Source organism: Nestor notabilis, unplaced genomic scaffold (assembly GCF_000696875.1).
Source record: "Nestor notabilis isolate BGI_N333 unplaced genomic scaffold, ASM69687v1 scaffold23985, whole genome shotgun sequence".
NCBI classification, from domain to species: domain Eukaryota; kingdom Metazoa; phylum Chordata; class Aves; order Psittaciformes; family Psittacidae; genus Nestor; species Nestor notabilis.
In genome coordinates this window covers 27,646-54,414 of record NW_009930962.1, presented here as the reverse complement: position 1 = coordinate 54,414, position 26,769 = coordinate 27,646, and the positions used below count along the sequence as shown (strand labels likewise).

Here is a 26,769-nt window from a genome sequence, read left to right as displayed (position 1 = left end):
TTAACAGCTCATTGCATTAATAAGGATCTTTGTATTGAAAAGATAATAAAAAAATATTAATTGCAATTCTTATTTTTAAGGTAATTGAAGGAGATACACTGAGCTTTTAAACTCAAGAGGTAGAAAAAAAATAATACTTTTTTAACAAATACATTTGTTAAAAATAACATAGTCTTCTCTATAGGCCTCTCAGTTCAGCCTACTTTTATTTTTTTTTTTTGCTAGTGAAGAATGGCTTATGCCAGTAGAAACAAGTCTATAATTTGCATTAAATGGAACTGGCTTTGCAGTGTTGCTTATGTTAATAGCTGCAGTTACTAGCTTGTAATATTTCATCTCGTCTTTTGGGAGCATGAAAGAGCATTTTGTAGGTATCAAATTCTTTGGGTCAGTTGGGTTCATAATTATGCAGGCTCACAGTTCTGTAGCTTCATTTACATCTCTGCTGGCAGGAGTTCCTCTTTGCTGGGCATACCCAAAGGAAACCAATCTTATAGAAGATGTGGAGAGTGTTAGAATGTCAGGGTACAACTTGGCCTTCTGTCATTTGTTTAACAATTCTACTTTTCTGTATTATAACAATTAATTCCTTTTACTAGAGAATAGTTATGTATGAACTTTAGATGGACTTATTAGCTGTTTCCCCAGAATATAAGTTGCTGCCATCAGTTGTCTCAGATATTTCATTTTCATCTCAGTGTGATTCTGTCATCCCAGCAATGCCTTCAGAGTCTTAATCCTGAAATAAGAGAGGAAGGAAGAGAAAATATCTTAAATAATAAGTAAAAATGGCAATTTTTTGGTTTGGGGGGTTGTTTTCCATAGACATTTGTTTACTGTATAGATCAAATGCTTAGTGTGTCCTTTGACAAATGCAGTCCATTAAATGCTTTATTCATGAACTGGGATCAAGGGATTGTCTCAGTTCTAGCCTGCTCTCTGAAATAAGATAATACAAACAATTTCTATTAAGTATTACATTTTAGGAGAGTGGGACAAAAAAAATTCTTTAATCTCTTTGATCAGATTTGAATGGCAGAGAATCTTTGAATCTTATGCATTAATGTTTAAAATTAGAGATTTTATCAGCAATCATTTTAGTAAGTAGAACTTGGGCTGCTGTGCTGAATAAAATATACTTCTTAGTACATGTAATATGTTGATTTCCTGGAGCTGCTCTTTAATTCATTGTAGAGAAAGAATGAAGAACTTAGTAAATAACAAAAAAAGAAACTGAGTGATATTGCTGTAAGTGGACATGTTCAAATTGGCATGACATGCATCTTTCTTGTAGCCCAGGGATAACTTACCAGATCATTTCTATAGCAAATTGCTTCAGAATCAATCCCTGAATTTCATACAGGTAACAAGAAGCTTAGAGCTCAAAATTATTCATTATTTCTTCTCCTAAAACCTTTTCAAAACTCTTGATCAGATCTTCCGATGCCCATAAACTCTCAAAGCTCATTTGGATTCAATGGATCTAGGCAGGTTTGTGCTAGTTAAACCTCAAGCCCAGCATTGCGTTTTAGAGCTCTCTACAGGAACTGGCATTGCTGTTCCTTAGTTAGAATCACATATGTAGCAATTTCCATTTCAGTGAAGCCAATGAATTAGAAATCTCACTTTTTTAATAGCGTTAAGGAAATAATTTCTGGTTTCTATACAGGGACTCATGAAGTGAGTGCACGTCAGATGCTTCAAAGGTAGCAGACGGTTCTGGTTTGTGGCAGCGTTTTCACTGCTGGGCCTCCTGCCTGAAGTGTCTGAAATAGAATTACAGTGCAATTTATTAAATTTATTATCATGCTGTAGAAGAAAAAGCATTTTCATGGTTTTATGATCTGACTGAGGATCTGTAGCATGTGACTAGTCTGTTATATTTTGGGATATCTGGCCAGTACAAGTTTGAATGGCAGTAATGTGTGCTACATAACCACGCTTAACATCTCCAAAACTTTTTTTTAGTGCTTGCCACTTGGACTGAAATATTCCTAATTAAAGATGTCAGAATAAAGCAGTATCTTACAAATCCAGATGAAACTAGGTAATGATGACAAAATAAAGTGGTATCAGTTTGGATATATTTTAACATGATGTCAAAACACATTCTCATCAAAATCCCCAGAGACACCATTACAGTGTCAAAATGAAATGTTATCAACCTAAGACTACAGGAACAACATGAAATAGTACTATAGTAACTTTGTAATGTAATGCCAGTATCATGAAAAATAAAATTGACATACTAAATGGAATTTTTTATTATACATATTTCATTTCTTTCTGTTTACTAAAAACATATGGCAATTACATTATTCAAGAAAAACCTTACAGCATTTGCATAGCATTTGCTGAAGTAATGTGAAAGTTGAGATACAAATTAGCCATACAGAGGAGATCTTAACCACAGAAGCTTGTTATGTTGCACCCCTTGGCTTATATCAGGCATGGCTATACAGAGCTATATGTTTCAGAAACTAAAAATCTTAGGTTGGGGGTGGGGGTTTCTCTATAAAGGAGAATTACAAACAGTAGCATAATGTACTCTGTAAAGAACCATTGAAATTATCCTAAAGTAAATAACAAATCCTAAAGGTTATTGTATAGAGTTTATACAGGGTCTCAAAAAACACTGTTGTCAAGTGGTGGATATGTGAATGCGAACACAGAGAGGCTGAGTGACTTAGCCAATTTTATTCTAATAAATTTTTCTGCCTAAGGATTAAACTGTTGGGTTATACTGTCATGCCGGTTGACCATCACTTTCTACCAGGCATTCCTAGTCCTACATTTTCTTAGGATGATTCTTTGATTCACTCCTGGGGCCTAAGTTCCCCATATAGCATGAGATTCATCTGTCCTAATATAGTTCTCTGAAGCTACCCATCTAAGCCTGAGCTTGTCCCTTTAGTCTTCTTTGTCAATGAAGAAAAATAATAAGCTCTCAAGGGTAATTGCATCCTAAGAGACATTCTGTGAATTGTCCTCTGGAGTAACTTATTTCTCTGTATTTCCCTTAGAAAGAGTCTAGATGGCTAGTTTTAACTACATGTATGCCTTTTTTAGATGATTAAAATTGGTTGAGAAAAATCCCACCTTACTTTGTTCTGGTAAATAGATTAGCTTTTCTATTGCCTTTATCAGGCTAATTGTCTTGGTAAACCACTGAAGTGGTGTTACAAGTAAATTGTGTTTCTTCTGCAGCAAGAGAAATGCACTTTTTTGCATATCTGAAATCTGCATGTGGGTTCAGACTAAGCAGCCCAACAACAGTAAATATTAGAATTTAGGATTTCTAATGCAATGTTTCAAAACATAGTGAGACCCTTAGCAATTACTGAGCATCCTGCACAGTACATCTGAAAAACAATACCTGAGGAAAAGACATTTTCAATGTTTCCAAGAGGAAAATTAAGTGAAATAACTAAGTAGTTAGTTAAGCAGTAAAAGTTGAGTTCCAGCTGACTCACTAAATAACAAACTGAATTTTTGGATAAAAGGTAAGTGCTGTTCTTGTCTGTCCTTGCCTAGAATTGTTTTGGGGAGTTTTTTGGTTTGTTTTTTGTTTGGTTGGCTAATGTGTTTTGTCTTTTTATGTAAGTGTAATTTTATGGCTATTTCTAGTTTTAAAGTTAAGCATGGTAAAGCATGATAAAAACATCTATTTATTAAAATCTTAATCTTTACAACAAAACGCTGAAAGAATTTATCCATAAATCAGTTGGTTTGCAAAATATCATATCACGATTTTCTTACTCTTCACATGGAAATAATACTTAATTAAAAGCCCTAATCCAGTTTTGTGCTAATCGGTATAAATCTTAGTGACCAACTTCATAAGAAGGCAACAGCCACGTGAACTTAGGCACCATTTCAAGTAATCAATCTTAGCTTTGATTTTCATTTTTTCTTGGTTGAGTTGTATGGGAAACTCCGTGCACAGGCACTAAATAATGAAATAACAATAAATTCAGATTTAAAGTTTTATTACAGGTTGTAGATTTACTGCCAAAAATAAAACAATGATTCCACATCTCTCTGTGTTTTATATAGAATTTCTTTTCTGCTACTGATGCTCCTAGCAGAGGGAGTCTCCCTAAATTTCAGACTTTGGAAACCATATGAGGTTTTGACCTAGCCTTGCTTTCCTTAGGCCACTCATTTTTGTTTGTTTGTTTTGAATGGACAGCTTCTCACTTTGCACTTGGAAATTAGCTTATAATTAGAGTAAGATCAAATGTAAAATCAATCAAAATATTATTTGGAGATTTATAATGCAATAGCCCCGCTGTCAAAGGACAGAAATAATTATACTATAATTATGTTAGCGGCTGGTAAGGACTGTGGGAGCCATGTGAACTTTGCATAATGTATTATCTCTTTAAATGTTCAGGCATTTTAAAGAGATGTCTTTGTCTATACATCACTGTTTGTCTAGCCTTGTACTGCTCAACACTGCGGTTCTATTTGTACTTTAAGATAAGATGTCATTTCCAGCGAGGGCAAATGTTCACAAGAGTCAAAAAGTTCTGTTGTGTTTTGCTAGTTGCAATACTCTGGTGCCTATTTCCTATTTCCTAAGCATTTTCTGTGGTTAAAGAGAAATAAAACAACATAAAATATTTTTGGGGTTTCCAGTATAAGTTATGTCAAGGCATTAAGTGAGATCTAAATACCTTTTAAAGAAGGTGGGGGTTTTTGCATTGAAACAGATACATTTTGCCATTTACAGTGTAATGCCATTTGCCATTACAGTGTAATGGTGCATTATTTGAATAAAATATTACTCACTTTTGATGAATCTTTCAAATCAAATGGTACAATCAGGATTTTTTCTTTTCCTTCATTTTTTTACGTCTTTAGACTCCTTCCATGAAAAGATGCAGGCTTTTTCTCCACCCTAGCGTTGGCTAGAAGTTGGCTAGAAGTTGGGCTCTGAAGCAGATTTTAAACTGTAAAATATAGTGTCACCACACAGCCGTAGCGGAGTTGTATGAGGTGAGCTGGAGCGAGCTGGGTTATACCTACGTAACAACATTCACACTACACAGGTGGTGTCGGCTATGGACAGATGTTCTTTTTGCAAATAGCAGCCATGCTTTAAGAAATGATTGCTCCCTAGGTGCTTGTTGCAGCCCCTCTGCTGAAGATTTCTGCCCCCACTTCTCATCCAGAGAGAAGATCAGAGGGAGCTTTCCCTCAATAGCTTCCAGCAAAGCAGCTGGATCAGCTTAAACAGAAACAAAGGCTGACATGGCCTGAAGCCCACTTGGGATCTCTCTGATGATCCCTTCTGCTGGCACAGGAATACCAGCTAGGTCCAAGAGAGGATTGCTTCCTTGTGGTCTTAGTCAAATGTTTTTGTATTACTATGCCAGACAATCCTCATATTGACACAAAATAGCCCATGATGCCTAATTGTGGATGTTCATCAGACCTAACAGCACTGGAGTCATCACTGTCTGTCTGTTCCAGTTAGGATAGGAAGACACTTAGAAGGTCAGAGCCAGCTTCTCCCTGCCTGCCTTTGAAGTAATTTTGTATTTCATTTACCATCAAAAATGCAAATTTCTCCTTTGTTTGATCACCAATATTTTTGGTTTATTTTCTTTTTCTATGATTTATTAAATCTTTGTATATGTATTCCTGCCATTTCTGTACACCTTCATAAGAAATTCACAGAGAGATGTCATGTATTTTCTTTTAGGTTACATGTGGTGTTGTCTTTTTAATTTCTTTCATTCTTTACAATGGCTGTAACAAGTTGTGTGTGGCTGAAAATTGGCTTGGCTTATATCTGCAAAATTTGACAGCTCCAAACTAAGGCTTAGACTGTGTGATAACCCAGTAGCTGAGTATCTGTTTTCAGATGTTTACAGCAAGCTCCTAAAATCTCTGCTTTTCTTTTTAGTAGAAGAATTCCTCTGAAAAGTAAGACTGGATTTCTGTCTCCGGTGTGCAGGCTCTGACAGGCTAATAAGGAAGAGTGATGGTGGCAATAAAAAGGGTCTTGGGTGCATTCTTCAGATTTCACTGGTTGTAAAATGATGGCCCTGCTACAGAATGGTCACAGAGGGACTTGAAGTGAAATCTAGTCTGGAGAGTTTGAAGAGACTGTTGTGGTGAAGTGACCTCCCTATCAGCTCCAGCTCTCTACATTGTTTATGGCCATTGTATCAGAAGCAAGTGTAGAATTAAAAGCATTTGAGATTACCTTTTTAACCCAGAGAATAGAGATGGTTTTGATTTTTAATTATTAGTCTTTTGAAATTGGTGTGAAATGATCAACAAATCACAATGTCAAAATTTGGAAATTAATTGGTGGACTTGCATAACTTTTTTGTGTATTGGAGTTGGTGACTACCACTGTGAAGATAACCTGGGAATGACATAAAACTTCCTGATGAGCTGATTTCACAGGCATACATATTGACATAAATCCTAGGGTTTAAATCCTTGGTTTGTTGGAATTAATATGCTGAAGTGCGTAGGTATGTGTACAGGTAACGTGTTACATCTTGCCTGTCACATTAAGCCAATCCCTGAATTGAGCTGCCTTTAAAACCTGCAGACTTTAAAGGATATATAATGCTCTGTGTTCATTTAGCAAATATGAAATGGCAAGAGGAAGGATTTTTATAACCCTGTGAACAGTAGAAATAAGCCAAGATTGAAAGAGATCTGGGCGGGGGGAAATTTCAGATAGGCTTTCTACCCTTCAGCATGCAAGAAGCTGCCCTTGTTGGAAACTTACTTTGCATGCATAATTAATTTGAGCAGCACATTCTATTTCTTACAGCTAGAAGAGAAATTGAATTCAGGTGTTTGGTGAACATATGGGGGATTTACTGTGAATTTATGACCTGTGGTTTGATTGTAAAACCCCAAGACACTAGCTGATAAAACTTAATGAAGCTTGTGCAGAGAATCTATTTTTATTTGCAGTTTTGTAATTGATACATTTTTGGGGTTTTTTACACCTCTTCCCCACCTTTCAATGCCTTATTCACAATAAATTCTTTGACGCTTAAGAAAATGAAACTAGTGTTGGATAACTGTTCTGTGCCTTCTTCCCAGCCACAACTGCACCATGCTACATTTGTAGTCTAATTAATTTGATCTCTTCCTCTGCCGATTTTTTTCTCAGACTGACTATAGCAACTCTGTAATCATGCAACAGCTCTTTTATACGATGCCGGATGTGGTTGCTCTTGTGTACCATATCTATATGTGTTACTATCCCTGTGTTTGTGACAAATCTATTCCCTGATGTCTCAGAGAAGGACTGGATGTAGGGCACACTAGAAGGAGAGGACCAGCCAAATCAGTTACACTAATTTAATCTTGAGGACGTGTATTTAGATATCAAAATATAAACCATAATAAAAAATAACAGGAAAAGGCAAACCTGCTCTGGCAAGCTGGTTGCAAGACGAGATGGTGCAGACTCTGCCCCTGCTCAGCCCTCATTAACCCCATGGTGTGTGGGCACAGTTATCCGTGTCACTGATGATTAACAAATCTGTTTAAAGTGAACACACCAGAAACCCATGCGTTGGAATATGGTGCTAACTTTAAACCTGGTAAAGGGCATGCTTTCATTTCATTTTATGTCCATGACTTTTTGTAGCAACTTGACAGTTTTTGCTTATCCACCCTCAAGGGCCATCTGAAACAGACAAATCCATCTGCTTGGAGTTAAGCACCGTGGCAAGAGGGTGCTCGAGTTTCAGTAAATGAAGTAGAAACTTTTATATTCGATTATCAACACTCTGCTTTTTGTTGGGCTGTTTTCATCCTGCTCAAGCTAAGAAGAAAGGGGTCCATTTTGTAGACACCCAGGTAGTCCTGAACTTTGGCATGGATGCATGCTGTCAACTATGGCACAGCCACCAGAGTAAGAACATCATTAATCCTTAATGGGATGGAAATAAACTCTTTTTCTGCTCCTCTCTGCCTGTAGGCAAAAGTAGATTCAAATTCAGCTTTTAATTTTTAATATGAAGTGAGTAATCTGTCCAAACAGAAAGGAATTTATTTGATACAAACAGGTGATAGTTATTTGCCAGCTTGAAGTAAATAAGAACCCATCTGTGTTTTATAACTGCTATCCAGGGATCTAAGCAGCCGGTCAGGCCAGTGAGTCCCTGGCAGCTCAAATCTGTGTTAAAAGATTTGAAGGTGTAAAGAGCATTGTTTGTTTACTAACCTTTTGGTTATTCTAGTCATGTTGCAACTGCCTGGTGATGTTATTAGGACCATTCTCCACGCTTTTTCAGGCCAATTTTTTTTTTCCCCCAAAGCTTTAGTCATCCCTGTTCGGTAGCATGTTTGTATCTACTTTATCACACTGAAAATCTGTCTGTTTTGAAACGATTACAGCTCTGTACATCAGTGCATGACATCACACTGAGACATTGCTTAATGATCTGCGACTCTGATGGCCATTGCTGTGGCTGCTTGTTTCTGGAAATATGTGACAGCTCTGGCCTATCTAAGCCTTGCTTACGGTTGCATTTTTAGTCCGTGCTGGCATCTGTGTGTTTTAAAGCAGTGCTCACAAAATAGCTGATTGTGAAATGTGCCATCTGCAGATGGAAGGCAATGGGGTGCCAAGAAGAGATGTGATACAAGGAAGCCTAGCCGCTTTGCAACCCAAGTTAACTTTGGCCCTAAAAACCTTTCCTCAATTTTTATTTCTTTTAGGAATATTTAATAATGATAGAAAAAGACAACTTGCATCCAATGCTAGGAGGTGCTAATTGTTTTCCGTAAGTTCACAGCCACTCATTTATTAAGTAGGCACAACAAAAGACTGTGTGGGCAAGCTGTGGTACTGTACAGAGCTGTAATTCCAGTTTTGCTAAAAAGTTTAAAACTAGCATAGGTCAAATCTTTGATAAAGTTTGGATGGATTTCAAGTTAAACTCCTTCCTTGCTGCTAGTATTCTTTGAGGTGAATTTGCCTTCAGATTTTCAGTTCATTTGAATGAAAAACTCAAACAAAACATGGTTAATTAATTAAACTTCTGAGGACTTTCATCATATATTTGCAAAAGTCAAAAGGGAGTTTAATCAGCTGGAACACCTGCACCCCTGATCCTAGTAGTCTGTTGAGATGACCCTTCTTGCTGTGGATGAATTCATCCGATAAGTCAAAATTCATTTTGCTTTAGACTGGCTAAGGACTCTTCACACTGGATATAATTTGCTCAGATCTGTCCCAAGGGATAATGATGTGACTTACATAAAGAGTTGTAGCTAAAACAACAGCTCAGGACCTGAAAAGGAGTAAAGTTAGGTTTGTCCTTTTGACTCCAAAATTTTATTTGTGTCAGTTTTTTATTGTGATTACGATTTTTGCATTTTACTCCTCTGAAAGCAGTAATTGTTGGCAGGGAGTTGAATGATATATCAAGCAGGTGTACCAAGTGTTCCCTGAGTGCACTCGGAGTGCAGTTGGAGACATAAAAAACATAGCAAAAAAACACTGTTGATAAAAATAACTGGATGGAGAGAGGCATGAAGAGAAACAGGAGACAGCATGGCAGGCCAGGATGGAGATGTGCAAGCCTTCACAGGTGGGAAGGTTAGGCCAGCTATAATTAACTTAATGAATCAGAACAAGGTTGAGAGGAAAATGGAAATGAAAGGAGGTCAACCTGAGATACAGTTTAAGCCTTCAAATAATCTTTCCTTAAAAGTATCTTAGACATTTTTTAGCTGTTGGTATTTTCCTTTTTCTTCTTCTAAATAAAAATGTTTAATTTTTTTTAAGGATAGAACTGCTGAGTTGACCTCACTTTCTGTGTCTCACAAACATTTTGAGCACAAAGAAATTTGAGTAGGTAAAAAAGTGTTCTACTTTTCTTTAAATTTAGCTCTTTCTTTTCTGTGAAATAGTCCTTTATTTATATATCAGTTCTTTTGCAAATTTCTAAATTTGGGTCATGTCTCTTGCTTTTCAGATGAAATAGAAATATTGTTAAAAGATTTATCTTCTCTGCCATTATAAAACCTTTTAATAACTTTTCTTAAATTACCCTGACTTCTTTTTTCTTTTCTTTTTCTTTTTCTTTTCCCTCTTCCTCTGTTTTTTTCTTTTTTTTTTGATGATTAGAGTAAGTTCACCATAGGTCTGGATGTTGTTCATCTCTCCAGTGTAAGCGTGCAAAATTTATGAATTTGCTGTTTAAGAGCAGACATGTATTTTGTCTTCCTTGCATGGACACTATGTATTTGGTTGCTATTCCTCTACTGATGTAATTGTTTTAATGAATAATAATCCCAAAATGTGCAGAATAATCCTTGTGTGTAATAATCCTTCCAATAGTCCATTTTGGGGCTGATTGATAGTTTCTGTTCGCTATAATGCACAGGGTTTAGTGCAGTACTTTGTGGGTTTACCTTATGTTTTTTCTTTGCCATTGAATACCTGCTCCAGTGTCACTTCTGCACTCTGATCCCTCAGAGTTTGAAAAAACTTTCATTAAGAAAAGCTGATTATTTACCAGCCATCTTCAGTACCTCAAGATGTCTATATATAGTGCTTTTCTAGTAATTTTGCAGTGAAGTTCAATGGCATTTCTCTTTCAAATGTGTTCTTATACCTGAAATACTAATACTTAAAATACTTTGCTACATTTAAGTAGCAACTTATAGAAAACACTATCTATGTAGAAAGTCTTGGACTACTTGTTTATTAGATTAACACCACCATTTTTAAAAATCAGCAGACCATTTAAAAGTATTTTGTATGTCTTGTACTGGATTGCGGTGGTTGCATGTAAAATATGCAGTGTATAGTAATGCATGGGAAAAACAAGTGGTTGTATAGTAAAGCTGTGCAGAATTTGACAATAAGGAATATATTTAAATAACATCAGCTGTTTCACAAAATTAAGTCAAATTAAGGAAGTACAATTAGCAACACACCTATAATGAAGTGGAAATTTTGAAAGTGCCACAATGTTTAATTTCCACCTGTTCTAAATAAAGCTTTCTTTTAATTGTACTTTTCAAAATGGAAATTTGCATTTCCATTAAAATAAAGTATTTCTTATAGCTTCTGAGGAAGGAAGGGAAGGAGGGAGGCAGGGAGACAGGCAGACAAGAAGGAAAGATGGAAGGAAAGATGGAAAACAGAGAGGAAGGGAGGGAGGGAGGGAGGAAGGAAGGACTTCCCTAAATTCATGTCTTTTCTCTGCTCTCAGCTTCAAAGACAAGGAGAAAAAAAAGAAACCACAAAACCAACCTAAAACAAACCCTAAACCTCTTCAAAAATTAGCCTTTGTTAGAACCGTGCTAATTTTTTTGTTTGGCTAACAAACCACTGATAAGCTCCATTTAATGGCACTGAAAAGAGTGGGAGGTAACATCTCAAACATCTACTACCTTCAATCCACTGCACCTACCAGTCTCAAAAGACATGGAAAATAGTCACAAATAGGTTCCAGGATCATCTCTTTTCATATAAGAGAAGATATGGGATATAAATTCACTGTGTTTTATTGTACCTTGTGTCCAAGAACAGGGATCTATGGAATTGCTTTCCATTGTCTCCCTGAAGATTTGTCTTTTGAAACTAAGTAACAGCTGTCCATTCCTCATCAGCTCTTTTGAAATAAACAATAAAATGCAGAGCTTAAGGAGGCCATAATAAGAGATTAAAATATTTCTGGTTGGTCCTGATATAACATATTTGTTTGTCAGGCTTCTTGTGATTCCCATATTATCATGCTTGAAATATGGTGGGGGTTGTAGGGGTCAGGTGGGAGCCTCACAGCTGGAAAAACTGCAACGAGATTAATAAATATCCATTTTCCCTCCACCCTATGAAATTTTTTTTGTGCGTATTTTATTATGGTTTCATGTAAATGTATGCTATAGAGACCTGCAACAGGCAGGAGAATGGTTTTGAAGAACTCGAGGTTGTGGTTGTGCTGGTATGTAGGGGTACATCCAGGGCTGAGCCCTCCCCAACCCAGCCAGTGCCCATCTGCTGCCTGGATGTGTTCCTGCCTATGACATTGTCAAATGGATTGTTTTTTACTGGCCCCCAAGCCTTTTAGTGCTTTCAGACTGATCAGTTTAAAAGACTTGTTAAAAACAGAACTAAGAGATGACAGGCTCTTATTGATTGGGGAAAATAATAAAATTTTATATAGGTAGAGCCTTCAGACTTCGTAATGAATTTCATATGAATAAAGTTCTGACAGTGCCATAGTTTATTGATTGGGAAAAAATATCTTTCATGTTTATTCAGTAGCAGAGATCATTAGGATTTTTAATTTGCCTTTATGTTAAATTTGATACTATCATGTCCATTCCTCTTAATTTCTAGGAGTAACATTCACTGAAAAGAGGTCAGCAACATTTGATGACTTTTAGGAATAGTCTCATTCATCTTACCCTTACACCATCTGAAGTCTCTTTATAAGTCAAACAGCATTAATCATCTTTAAAAAACTAAGAAGTTTGTACTAAAAGCTTGGAAATTATTTTTAAACCTGTAGTCCTGCACTGTAATAGCAGTCTTGTGCTAAGAAATTACATTCACAGATGGCAGTTCCCAAGTGTATTGATCTTTTCCATCCTCCCTCTTTTAGCAACAGATCGACCCCTAACAATCATGACCGGATACAGCGCCTGAGACAAGAGTTTCAGCAAGCAAAGCAAGATGAGGACGTGGAAGACAGGAGACGTACTTACAGTTTTGAGCAGCCATGGGTAAGTGTACAGAGCCTCTCAGATCTCGCAAGGTTGGCTGAATCCTGCTGTCCCTGGGCTGTTAGGGAGCAGACTAATAGGATCACAGCTCCTCTGTCTCTACACTTCTGCCCTTTCTGTTATCCTAATCTTTGGTTGGTTCCTTGACGTTTTTTTCATTTTTAAACTTCTTCATCTATCTGTCCTGTGTGCATATAGCATTATTTGCTCTGTGTTTAGACCTTTGACTCTGTGATTTTTTTGCCTCAAATGCAATATTAATTATTCTGATTTTTTTTTTTTTAAGAAAATGAGAGTAAAACACACACTAACAATAAATAATTTACAGATAACATGTAACTTTGTATTTCCTCTGAAGAAATATCATTGTGTTTAGTTCCTTTCCTTGAGAGGAAGAGCTATGTATTTTCACAGTAAAAAAGGAAACCTGTGCATAATAGCATGTTTCACAATAGTACATATTTGCCACTTGTATTAGCTGAGACAGTTCTGTCTCAAGACATACATCCTAATTGATAATTTAAATCCAGTTCAATTTGATCTAGCAAAGTGATACAATTATGTAAATCCATGTGCTTACCTTGTTTAACATAATTGAATGAATCTGTGTTGCTTTTTAATCAATTACATATCCTAAATGTAATGTAAAAGGATCCTTTAAATACGGGAAAAATATTTCACTGTATTTTTGTTTAAAATTCCACAATAAAGACAGTAAATAATTGGCTTGCATTCTCAAAAAACAGGGAGCTGTACGATGACAGCAGTAGAATCTCTCACAGCTTCCTCCAAAGCAGGTGTAGGTGATGGGTTATTGTTACTCAGCATTATGATGCCCATGAGACCAAGGTGGAAATAGCCAAAGATCCACATCTGTGTGTATGAAGTCACTGAGAACAACCATATGCATCAGAATGCATATGTCATCTTTGTTTGCCTATTGTGGTGGATATATAAGATTTTTTTACTTCTGTTGGGTCTTTGTGTCTTTGTCAGTTTTAAACTCACCAATTTGAACCTGTGGTATTTTTGACATGCAGCATGGAGAAGAACACAGGTAAATGTATCCCTAAATGACCTAGCACTGTTTAATGTAGTGTATCAGGATATAGGTTTATCTTTTCCCATGTCAGAAAACCTCTAACCTTCTCTGAAATTGAATTAAAAAAACCCAAACCCCCAAACATTTTTTTTTTTTTTATGACCAGATGTTTTCAATTTGATGTGGTGAAGACAGTGTGATAGCTCATCACAGTTATAGTGTAGCAATTTTGGGGTGAAAGAGGGCTGGATGTAGGAGGTACTTTCCATTAAGCATATCAACTGCTGTTTAGTTTTTCAAATTGAGAGATTTGAGCAGCATTCTTGGGAAAACTATGCATGAGAAAAACTTGCACCCTTGAAGACTTGGGAACTTAACTACTGAAGGTCACGGGCCAAATTGTTGTATATCTAGATGCCATAGCAACTTTAGACAGGCAACTTGGCTTTTATTATAGTTTCTTGTAATGGGCAAGGAGGGAATTATTTGGATGACAGGCTGATTACCTTAGGAATGGAATAATTTCCTAAATTGTGGGTCAGAACACTGACCTTTCCTTTTTCTCTTATTCAAACAAATGGGATCTCTCTGTTTACCCCCCTTCTACAGATCATGCAAATGAGCTCAAAGTGATTAATTCAGCTTAATGTATTAATATTAATTCTGAAGCCTATTGTTGCTTTTGTAGGAGCTGCTCTGTTTTTAAATACATAGGTGACCAAATGTTTTATTTTAGATAAGTACTTGGAAAAAAAAAAATTGGCCTGGAGCATTTTTGAATCATATTTTTTTTCTTTCCATCCAGCGTTTCAAGATCACAATGTTTGGAAAGGAAAAACCAATGATCTCATCCATTTCAGCAGTTCACAGTCATTTCAGTGTTAAGGAGCCATAATCCTCTTTCTTAAGGAGTGTGTATTACTTTAACCTATTAGTCTAAAATGACTAACTTTGTTAAGATACCCTCTCAAAACAGATCCAGATGCATCACTAAATACCAGTGTCACAAAAAAAACCAAAAACGGTTTATAATAGGTATGCAGGAAAATACTTAGATACATTTGTCAACGTCTTTTCAGTCTTCTCCATCTGTAAGCTGTTGGTTACAAACCACAGCAATGAAAAGTGCACCTGTATGTGGACCATTGTCGAAAAGTGTGTTTTCACCTGAGGGAGACGGGTTGCACAGCTGACATAAACAAAAGGCTTTACATCTAGAGAAGCATCTGAGCTGCAGGACAGCAGCCAACTCTGACCTGGTTTGGACAGAAAGAGAGGAAAAATCCTTCCACAGAGAAGTGTGTGCTAGGAGGTGACAAGTAGTTTGCATTTCTCATTAACAAGCTGATGGGAGGGTTGAGGATAGGGAACAAAGTGCTGATGTGATGTGGGGCTATTGGTTACTTTAGAAAAGTGTAGGTGAACACAAACTTTGAAGTATAAGTAGTGGATACTGATGGAAATCTGGCAGCTCTGAGGATATTCAGAGGAGCTCAATTGCTCAGAAACCTGCTAATATATTATCAAAACGATCCTGTGAACATCACCAATTCCAATCCATCCCAGACTATTAATGGCCTGTGACACAGGAGTCCAGATACTTGTGACAAATACCTTCAGTCTCCTCCACGGCTTGGAGGCAGATCTCCATACCGTGGAGCACTATATCATGCTTACTCTGAGTGATACTTGTGGCAGAGAGACCAGTGCCTGACCCCATCCTTTTCTGGCTGTGCCTATCAGGTGAAGGCTCTTTCTTTGTACATGAGCAATGTGACAGAGCTGGACTTTTTGCCTGGCTGTGTTTGCCCTGCCAGTAAACAAAACACTTGACTGCCTACGAGTGTTCATACAGAGTCAGGCAGCTCAACAGGAACAAAAACTGATAGTGATGGAATGAGATGACACCGTCTATTAAGCAGCGTACCATTTCTGCTCAAGGCCATTTGAATGACACACTGTTAAGGTTTAATAACTGACTAACTGTTGCAACATTGAGCCATCTCTAAAATCCACTAGTTCTGCAGCTGAGTCAAAGCTTTATGGAAGGGGCTTTTGCATTTATTTATTTTAAGATAACTTTCTCAGGCTTCATATTTTTTTCTCGTACATTGCTTTTTTATGTTTGGTGTTTCAAAAAACTCAAAGGTACAAGAGGGTTTCAAGAGCAATACTGTATGCCTGATGTCACACAGGGGGAAAAAAAGAAAAAAAAAGCCCATAAACTGTTATTAATCCATTTTAATCCTGCTGGTGTTAATTCCAGTCAGAATTTGCAGAAAGGTGTATCTGGGCATGGAGAATTGCGTGGAACCACAGTATGTCTGCTAATATTTAAGACCCTTGCTGTTGCTATGGCATTTTATACCAATGCAAGGATTCTTGTGCGGCTGATTTTTCTGTTTGGTTCCAAAGTTGAGCCTGTGGGTTTTGTTCTTTTCAGAGTAGTATTGGGTCTGCCGAGGTTGGGAGGATTTTGATTGTACTTTGTTCCATATCTTGTATTTTTGCCTAGTCACGTCTTAATTAACAGATCCCTACCTTCAATAACAAAACCACAGCGTTACAGCCCTAAACGTCATGGGAGTGAACAATCCAATTTCAAAAAAGAGCATATTAAATCCATTAAAAACACTACAACTGCTTACCAGTCCTACTTGTAGCAGCACACCAATAATCACAAAGATGCTGGAGGGACAAAAGTTGGTGAATTATTTCTTCCTCTTTAATAAAATAATCAGTGCCAAAAATGGAAAGTGGCAAATTAAATTCACAAATACATTCATCTCCTGCCATCCTGGACCTATTTGGATGGTGGGAGAAAACTGGCATTGAGAAACCAGCTGAGCAAACTCTATTTTAAATATTTAGGAATCAAATAAAAATTTTTTTTTTTTTTCTAAAGAGAAAAGCTAACTGGGTCAAAATAAATCTACTACCTGACTTGTCTGAGTATAGCTTTATTTATATATGCGCTAAATTTGTGAAACATAAATAATTGCATGATTTTCATAGAGGGAAGACTCCAGAAGTCCTAATAACATACTTAGGCGTGGCCTGATAGATAAGTGCTCAGAAAATATAGGTACTATGCAGGTTTTTTTCTGCTGGCTGTTGATGTGCAGGTCTTCTCTTGAAGACAGATGTAAAGAAAAATATTTTTTTTAATCTGTTTACAGTACTTGTTTCTTATCCCTGTAGTCACGTCCTTGACCATAAAACCATAATGAATTATTTCAGAAAAACAAAAGCCTGATTTTTATTGCTGTAATTTCGACTATAACATATTAATTTTACCTGGAAAATTAATACCAGACTATATTCAAAACAAACATTTTAAAGTTTATATCAGGCTGTAAATTATGTAAAATTACTCAGCACATTAATAAGAAAGAAAAGTAGTATATTAATTCTTTCTATGATGAATCCATTTTAAGAGTCTCTTTCAGGGTATTTTATTCAAGATATTAGGTGATACCTAATGGAGCTGTTCCTCCTACCCAAATCTGTTTCAGAGGGAAAATCAAAGTTAAGAAGGGCAGTCTCTCCACAGGTAGTTTATCTTCAGCTGTGTGGTTAATATCCATTCTGTGTCAAACCTGGAAACAATTTCATGAAATACCAGCTATTTTGTGCCAAGACTTAAACTCTGACTTTAAAATTTCCTATTTTAAACTTTTTCCACCGCTAGTTTCAATCTTTCAATTTTTACAAAATGGAAAATGAAGATAGAAGATTTTAAAAAGAAATGAAACAATTTCAGTTTGTAAATAAACTATTTATAGCTCACAGTCAAGCAGTGCATGTAAATACTGCAGGCAGAATTTCAGTGCCAAGTAAGTGATTTGTTTCTACCACGCTGAAGATTTTCTTTCTGCTGCTGCCATACACAGAATGGAAATCTTTATCCCATACCACACCGTTCAACTTCCTACATATGCACCATAGAAAGCTGCGCAAAGGGATGAGATTTTTCTTATTATATGGTGTTTGAATTAATACACATACCTGTTGACAATTTTTAAGAGAAATATTGCTACATATTCTGTTCACCATAACAACATAAACAAAAAGATGGAAGTAATATTTTTCAAGGACATGTCCCAGAACCACTGAATTTTTTTTATCATTCTGAATTTTAACATACACAGTTACTGTATTGGCTCTCATCTATGCCAAGTACATTTACACATAAAGCAGTCAAGGTCATTTACTATTTAATCTCATCTATGTCTAATTGCTGAACAGTAAGAACCATGGATGTTTTGGGGACCTTGTATCTAGCGACTTCCAGGTGAACTTGAAACTTTTTGGTTAAACACAGAGCTTAATCTGGAAAAAATTACCACACTTCTTTTCTATTAAATAATGGTCTTTTTATTAACTGAGAAAATACTAAGGGACTTGTTCCTTTATTAATCTACCTATTAACTGTGTCTCTGTCAACACAAAGGAGATCTATGATTCTGAGTAAGCATTACTCCAAGCTTGTCCCTATGGGAGTAGGCTGTTGGATAGGAGCGTCACCTCAACTGGTGGATCCCCTGTCACCTGAACTGGTTGAATCTAACTGAAGACCTGGGTCACCCCCATGATCTCTGTGGCAACTTTGATCTATGCCAGTCCTGGAGCATCCATGCTGCCATCAAGAATAGCTACCCTTCATAGGCAGAAATGCCACTCTGCAGGGAAAGAAACTGCATGGGCAGCCACAGACGTAGCTAGGAAAGAGAGGAGGGACTTCAATCTGTAAAATATGCTGCCCTTTACTGCTGGTAGTGGTCAGTGCAATGTGAGCCATGGACATACATTCTCTGTGAACTGAAAAAAATGTTTGCATAAAGCAAGAAATCTGTAGAAACTTTTAACATTGCAGCCCTGGTTTTAAAATAATGCCTCATTGAGAAAAGAGCTGTGTAATTTCATGTATCTTAAAGCCCAGTTTTACATACTGAGTATTGTTTAACAATGCTGAACGCGATAACTATCATTGCCACTTAAATGTATTGTGGAAGACATGAACATACATTTATTTGTATAATGCAGCCTTGGTTGTTATTGTGGCCTTGACCGCATCCTGATTTAAAAGGTCAGTGCTTGTCATACATCTCACTGCAAACAAGGCCAGAGTTCTTATCAATTTGTGCTGTGAAGACTGAGCTGTTGCCAGGTTTGTTGGATGATTTCAGATTGTTATAATTTTACTGAGCCTTGTGTTGATATCAATGTTAAAATTACTGTGTTATGTGTATTCCTTATACGCGTTCTTTGGTTGCTGTTGAAAGATGTGAAAATAATCCACTTTTTTTTTTTAATTACCTCCATTTTCTGCTGACAGAAATGGGGTATACTTTTATATAGATGTGTGTTTGTGTATATATTTTATATAAATATGTATGTATAAAAGAATACTTTGGGGACTAAGACAAAATAACCATTTAGCTTTTGAAGACTAAAGTTACTTGTGATATAAATATTTTTGGTTTAGATAATTTAATTGAAAGCATACTAAAAATATAAATCACTGTATGGTGATTTGCATTTTTCTGAACAAGTTAAGGATCCAAAAAGCAGTATTCTATGTTTTTATATCATCATAACTATATACCAAAGGGATTCACTATGGTATGAGGTTTTTAATGAAAAGATTTGAAAGAAAGGTCTTTTCATTAATAAGATGGTTGAATATACCTATGTGTTATGATATGGAATATTTGATTACAAACAGAAGGAGTTTATGTCTCATTGACATATTTTTGGATACTGAAAATCAGATAGCAGAATTGATTATAGAAACGACTTATTGTAGATGTGAACATGCAGACAGGACTCTAAATAAGTATCCTTTTCAGATTAGTTAAGTATTGCAAATCCACTTAGTTTAACAGGGCATACAGGTACTCATACCTTCAGAAAATCAGATAATGGATTTTAGATGTTTGCTTTTAGACCCATCAAATTATAAATGCTGTCCATTAGATTAAATTCTTTGTGAACTGCAGAGAATCCAGACCTGGCTCTTCAGGTCCAGTTATTCTGGGCATGCCCTACAGTGGGCAGACAGGCGTGATAGCCCCTGCCTCTATTTAACCACTGGCTCCTTTGTGCATTAAAAAAAAATAAAAAATCTCTGAAGCTACGTTTTGATTTTAATCCATTCATAGTCCATTAGGGCTTTTAAAGCTCTGTCACTTTAGTAAAGGCTTTTGTGGTAACTTCAGGCCTGTGCACATGTGTGTGCATGTACTTGCATTCATGCTTTCTAGATGATGCACTTTAGTGTTTTCTAAAAACCTAAATTAAGCAGCAGCTCAATTTCCACTCCACCTGTTTGGTAATTTAACCATTCCCTGTACTGTAAAATCTTTCAGTATGTTATATTTACAGTGAACTGACCCCCATCCCCCCAAAAAAAAAACCCCGCCAACTTGAAACTGTGTTTTCAAATAAAAAGAAGCAATTCTGATTTCATGTCTTAGCTGTGATAACTACTTTCTCACATATGACACAATGTTGCTGCAAGCTTTCCAACATTGTTAAAGTAGAACCCATGAAATGAGGAGATTTGCTCTAAAATCTTAGTTTAAATGTTTTTATTCCTTATGGAGAAGTTGAGATGGAAACTTCTGAGTTTCCCTATGGTTCTCTGTAAACTGCTTATAACCACACTGGAGAGAATTCACAAGTAGATCTTGTGATTTTCAGGTAATTGCTCGCTTCCATAAGCTGAGCCCTTCAATAAAATACCAAATGTCAGAAGACTCTCAATAAAGTCAAGAAAGTTAGAAATGTTGACATATGCAATAACTAAAACACTGCTCTCTATGTGTTGCCCTTATTTAATATAGTAGGAAATCTCCATGGGGGTTGTTGGTTTGGACATACATATACATTTACAGCTTATTCATCTCTAAGAAAATATCTCGCAAGGTTGAGGCACAATACTGTTTTCTCAACTTGTTGCTTCATCACACCATTCCTAAAGCATTTTTCATTAGAAATACTGTTTTACTGAGGTTTTTACAGAATAAGTCTATTCTGAAATATACATCAATGTTGTATTAAGGATTCTCTTAAATAAGTTCTTCATTACTCATAGTCTAATAGTCTATGCTTTCGCGTTCTGATTCTTTTGCATGAGAATCTCCTCATAATGGAAAAGACAATTGTTCGCCAAATTGTATCTGTTAAATTCTGAGCCAAGACTGATGCCCTGTCAGAAGCTTATTGTTAGTTAAGTTATCGAAAATGAACTTTCTAAATGTTGTACATCTGCTTCAAATTTGTTGTGTTTCTGGCTACCTGCAGGCAATTTATTGGATAGTAAGACAAAGGAGAACTTTATGTCACAAATGGCAACTTTCTAGTTTATAAACCTTGACTTCTTTTTATGAAGCTTTTGCAAAGCCTTTCATCTTACAGATATTCGTGAGCCATTATGATATCTTTCTGCTGCAGAAATTATAATGGCAAAACCAGGATGTGTTTGTTTTGAGGGAAGGTACAGATGAAAAGGCGAAAATGCTTTAACAAAAGCGAGTCTGAGACAAGCTGTTTCAGTTCCAGGCTCAGACAAGTAGTTATGCTCCCTAACCTCTGAGTAATTAGGCTTACGTGTTTTGAATAGAACTGGTAATTTTAAGTACATATAGATAAAATAATGATCTATTTCTTCATTAGGTGAAACTGTATTATTAAAACAAAAAAAACCTATAACATTCTATGACTTTTATAGCACCTTATTTACAATTCGAAATCACAAAATCTGATGACAGTAGTGATGTAAAATGAAAAGTGCTCTCTCTAGAAAAGTAAACTTTTTCATTATCTAAAGTTTGAATGAAGACATTATGTCAGATCTTGACAGGTAATGCTCTGTATTCCCAGAAAGGCCATCCGTTTTCACTTGCTCTTATTATTGGCCTCAAAGTTTCAAACTGTTACCTCATGAAAATGTTACCTAAAATCCTTCTCAGAGATACAGGATTCCCCAGTCTCCATGAGGAACTTGATAAATCTATCTACTTGATCACGTCGAACCAGAAAATGTTTCCCTGTCTCTTGGAAAAGCAATTGGTGCCTGTCTGGACCAACAACAAAAGAGGATGGCTTCACTATGAGAGAGCATCACTTGAGCATATTGGTGAGGTTTGAAGGAGCTGCTGTGCTCCATCCTCCCTCAGACCCTCATTGGGGTGTAAAACTTAGCATTACCATAGCTAGGTTAACTTACAGTGTCTGAAGATCTGTTCCACCAACCTAACTGAAATTTCAGTGTTACTATATACCATAATCCATTCTGGACCAATATTTTCTTGATACATCTCAGAAATGGTACAACAGCACAGGTCACTGTTATGGGTCAGAATTTAATCTAATTATTGTGAAAAAGATACTTGAACCACATGTTGAAACAAATGTAACCATATGTGTACAATAGCAATTTAAATGGTAGCTCTTTTGTGGGTATTTTTCTTCTCTGTTGAAGACATTTTCATCTTTATTTTGTAGCCAAGCACCAAGACATACTCACAGAGTGGCAGACACTCAGTATCAGTAGAGGTTCAAATGCAGCGGCAGCGGCAAGAAGAAAGAGAGAGTTTCCAACAAGCTCAGCGTCAGTACAGCTCATTACCCAGGTATGGTAACTGTCTGAAGCTATTTGGTGTATACGAGCCTAGATCTAATTTCATTTGTGGGAGGAAAATGTTGTACTTTGTGCAGACACTTTTGTTTAGCATTGATATAAGGTGGAATGTGTTTGGTGTGGAAGAGGCACAAAATTTCTTAAGTGAGAGCATGTGGCAGCCTTTTATTTTAGGAGGATTACTTCAGAGCTGATTTCAGTGGGATTTCAGCACTCAGCAGAATTGAGCACCCAACAGAACTGAGACGCCGAAACAAAGCTATTCTTTGTGACACACTATCCAGTTTAATTTTCTGAAATTACAAAACTCTCCTGAGCATGACATGGGTTATCCCCTTTTGACATGTCAGACGATATTTTTTCTCTTGCCTAATTCTTTACTGGATAGAAATTCTATCTTTGTGATGCTAATACAGAGCAAATATTAAAAGGAAAAAAGAATCTCAAGACCTCAAACAAAAAAATACAGAACTCAGAAACTGTATCAAAAAAATCAAGGACCTTCAAGTTTCCAGTATATATATTTCTTCTAAATTACTGGGTCAATTAGCAAAGGAATGCTGAAAAATAATACATTTTTCATCTAAAAAAATTTGTATTAAAAAAAAATCTTAGCTTTGCTGTTTAGGAAAAATTGATATTTACTTGATATTTAGCTTTAAGAATTATTAAAATTTGTTTGACTAGAATTGTAAATTAACTATCATAGTCAAGCATTGCGCAAATAGTGTATTTTCAAATATCAGTGGCAATGGTTAAATGGAGAATCCTTAACACCAGAAGTTAATGTCAAATTCCTTTCCAACAAGGTCCTGTTACTTTTTGTGTACATGTGGAAATGGTATGTAAAAAAAATTTTGTGACAATATATGTTTTAACAAGTGTACCATAACTCCCTTTTTTTTTGGGAAACAAATAGAAGCTTCATAATCAAAGTTTTCTAAGCGTGAAGTTTCATCCTACCAACATCTTCGAAAGTAAAACAGATCTCTCAGATTTTCGCATGCTATAGCATCTTTCAGTGTAGAATCTTTCTGTTAAATTTGGAAGGTGGGAAAGGAAAATGTAAAGTTAATGTGTTTTCTTATATTGTTAGTTAGTCATTTTGAAGATCTTTAATATTCCCTTTGCTTCTTATCTCTACCTTCCTTCTGAAGTAACCACATCTATTAATGCCATAGTGTTTTTCCTGAGAAATTCTCTTTCAATTTTGCTAGTTCCAGCAATGCACAGACTGGGTGGAAGAGCACTGATGCTAATGTCACATTTAAGTTGAGGAGGGTATTTTTGATTTTAAAGCTATGATTCTTAAAACTCATTTCCCCTGTTCTGCTCAATCACTGGTAACATGTAAAAGTTGGAAGATAGCTGAATACAGTTCCAGCAGCAGAAATTAATAACTCTAAGGAGAAAATTAATTTACAAGAAATTTGTAAAATAATGCTTTGGGTCATAGAAATGCTTGTTTAGACTGAGAACTTCATTCAAGGCAGTTTTCAACATGAGAAATTATAGCAAGCTAGCACTGCATGTTACTGAGTAATTAATGATAATTTGATGACTTTGAGCACTCTGGATATTTGAGCTGTGCTGAGAGCAGAATGAATTTCAGGACCTTGGGCAAAAGTTGAGTGCTGTAAATACCATGACACTCCTATAACAAGCTGGGACAACCCGTTCTCTAGCTTTACAAACTGCTTGTGACTCTGTGACTGATCTTTAAAGAAATCTTACTGTTATTCTGAAACTTAGGTCCCAAGCTTAATGCTGCAACTGCGGCTTTGTAATGATTAAAGTTTCTGCACTGGATCCATTCTTGAGCTTTGCTGCTTTTCATCTTGTATAGTCTCTAGGATCCTCCTTTTTTCCCCTTTGTACATTCAAATCATTAGTAGTGACGGCAAATAAACTCTTGAGTCAGTTTTAAAGGATCTTCCCAGAAAGACAGGGAAAGTGGGCCAACTAATTTTGAACAAGTACCAGAAAAGTCAGTAAATTAAATCAGTTCAGCTAGTCATCCTCTTGTCCCATGTGAAACTGTAAAAGCAATGTTTAACTCCAAGTTAATTTTCTAGCACTTAAAATTTATCTAGCTCTAGATCAGAAACCTGACAGTTTCGTAGCCTACAGAGGTTCGTTCAATTTGCTCTTGCTCCAGGGAGTGATAAAACATGGCACAGAAACATTGTTTCTTTGGCGAAGTTGGATATGCAAATACCAAGACCAGCTATAAAAATTTGCATAAGAACTTACATTATGTTGTAATTTATGCTGTAATAATTTACATTTGTCCTGATCAACACTTTTCATCCAGAGGCCTCAAAATCTATTATGAAGTAAGGTGGATATGGTCATTTTCAAATTACATGTGTCGAAGGAAGATTGTGAAAACATTAGATGACTTTTTGCTTTTGCTAATGGTAGAAATATTCTCTGGGTCTCCTATGTCTTTATTGCATATTCATTGGGTGAGGCCACATTGAGTCATGTGTGTTGACATGAGAAACCAAGTCATATATAAACAACTAAATGAATTTCTTATTGATTAATGTCGCAATATATTCTGGTTTACTGCTTGATTCTCATACACTAATTTTAATCTCAAAATGGGTATCTCTTTTGCTGCCGCACAAAATTGTTTTGCTTTATCATCAACAATCTTATTTTAAATTCATAAAAGCATCTAGCAGCTTGATAGTAAATTAAAGCTATTTCAAAACCATAATCTGTCTTTAAAATAATGTGCTGGTTTATTGTGAAAAGAGATAAGAATTTATAATTCCCATATGTATTTGATTTATTTGTCTACCCCCTTGGAGCCAAAAAATGAGCAAAAAAGGTTATCTCCGCCTTTTCTTTTATGAGAACTATAGCAAACTGGGCAACAGTCCTGATGATAGCACAAAATTCTTTAGTTTTGGAAATGGGAGGAAGAAACTGTCATCTGTGTAACTACCTATCAATAATGAGCTTTATCTTCTGTCTTGTGCAGTGTTAGAGCAAGTGTTCTAAAGATCTGCCTGTTGCATTTTTAATCATGTGTGAGTCTAGACTCAAATTTTTAATGAGTGACTTTACAAGTGTTGGCTGTTACCTGGTTTCTTAAGAAGCACATCTTAGGTCTTTCCTAATCTGCAACTGAACTGTAGCACTTTTTTCTTGAGAACATGATGGTGGTTGTAGTACTTGGATGGGTTTTCATGAGAATGCTCCAACCCTGGCGGTGTTCAAGGCCAGGCTGGACAGAGCCGTGGGTGACATAGTTTAGTGTGTGGTGTCCCTGCTCATGGCAGGGGGGTTGGAACTAGATGATCTTAAGGTCCTTTCCAACCCTAACTATTCTATGATTCTATGATTCGATGAAATATTCCTCCTGGAGAGGCCCAGAAATAGAGTTCAACTCTATAGGAAATGTTCTCCTAACAAAAGAAGTAAGATGCCTCTTCGATGCCTCTTTGCAGCAGAAGAGAACATGACTTCTGTAGAATGATATAGCTGGGGAAAACCTGCTGGCATTACAGAAGCACCCTTCTTTCCAGGGATTGTTGTCAGTAACAGTAGAAGTGGAACTAGAATATTTGTCTTAAAAGTATCTTCTTTTTTCTTTCCAGGCAAAGCAGAAAAAATGCCAGTTCTGTATCTCAAGACTCCTGGGAGCAGAGCTATTCCCCTGGAGAAGGATTCCAGACTGCAAAGGAAAATCCCAGATATTCCAGCTATCAGGGATCAAGGAATGGCTATATGGGGGGACATGGCTTCAATGCCAGAGTAATGCTAGAAACACAAGAACTGCTACGTCAAGAGCAGAGGCGGAAAGAACAACAACTGAAAAAAAAAACTTCTTCTGAAGGGCCTAGCAACTATGACTCTTATAAGAAAATTCAGGACCCTAATTATACCCCTCCTAAAGGTCCTTTCAGGCAAGATGTACCACCTTCACCGTCTCAGGTAGCGAGGCTGAACAGATTGCAAACACCAGAAAAGGGAAGACCATTTTATTCTTGAGGTGAAGAAAATGAAGATCAACTTATGCAATAAGGGACATTTTCATACAAAGACTTATATTTTGAAAACTTTTTAAACTGATGGTACTAAGGAATATATCCGTTGTCTGTTTCAGTGCCTTTAAAAACACAGGCAAAGCATTGGTGGGCCTTATGTCTTTGCTGTTCTGTCTCAAGTGTTGAATTCATGGAAGGATGTTCCACCATTTGACAATCATAGCTGAAGTGAGCAACGCTGCCCCTGCGTACTGAGTCCCATAGCCCAGTCAAGTAGTTGTCAATGGCTTACTACTAGGACTTGTTGTAATGTGTTTTACTTTGCAGTGACTTATTACACCAACATG

The 26,769-nt window shown here is 36.4% G+C and overlaps 1 protein-coding gene across 1 annotated transcript in view; it reads left to right on the top strand.

Annotated features, from left to right (window-relative positions):
* LOC104406623 (partitioning defective 3 homolog) overlaps window positions 1-26,563 on the top strand; it is a gene marked incomplete at its 5' end in the record, with an annotated part of 139,713 nt that extends 113,150 nt beyond the window's left edge. The window contains 3 exons of the mRNA XM_010015669.1: window positions 12,612-12,732; window positions 22,286-22,413; window positions 26,033-26,563. Coding sequence (XP_010013971.1) covers window positions 12,612-12,732; window positions 22,286-22,413; window positions 26,033-26,426 — 643 coding nt within the window. The remainder of the gene's footprint in view (window positions 1-12,611; window positions 12,733-22,285; window positions 22,414-26,032) is intronic.
* Between the last annotated feature and the right edge of the window lie 206 nt (window positions 26,564-26,769).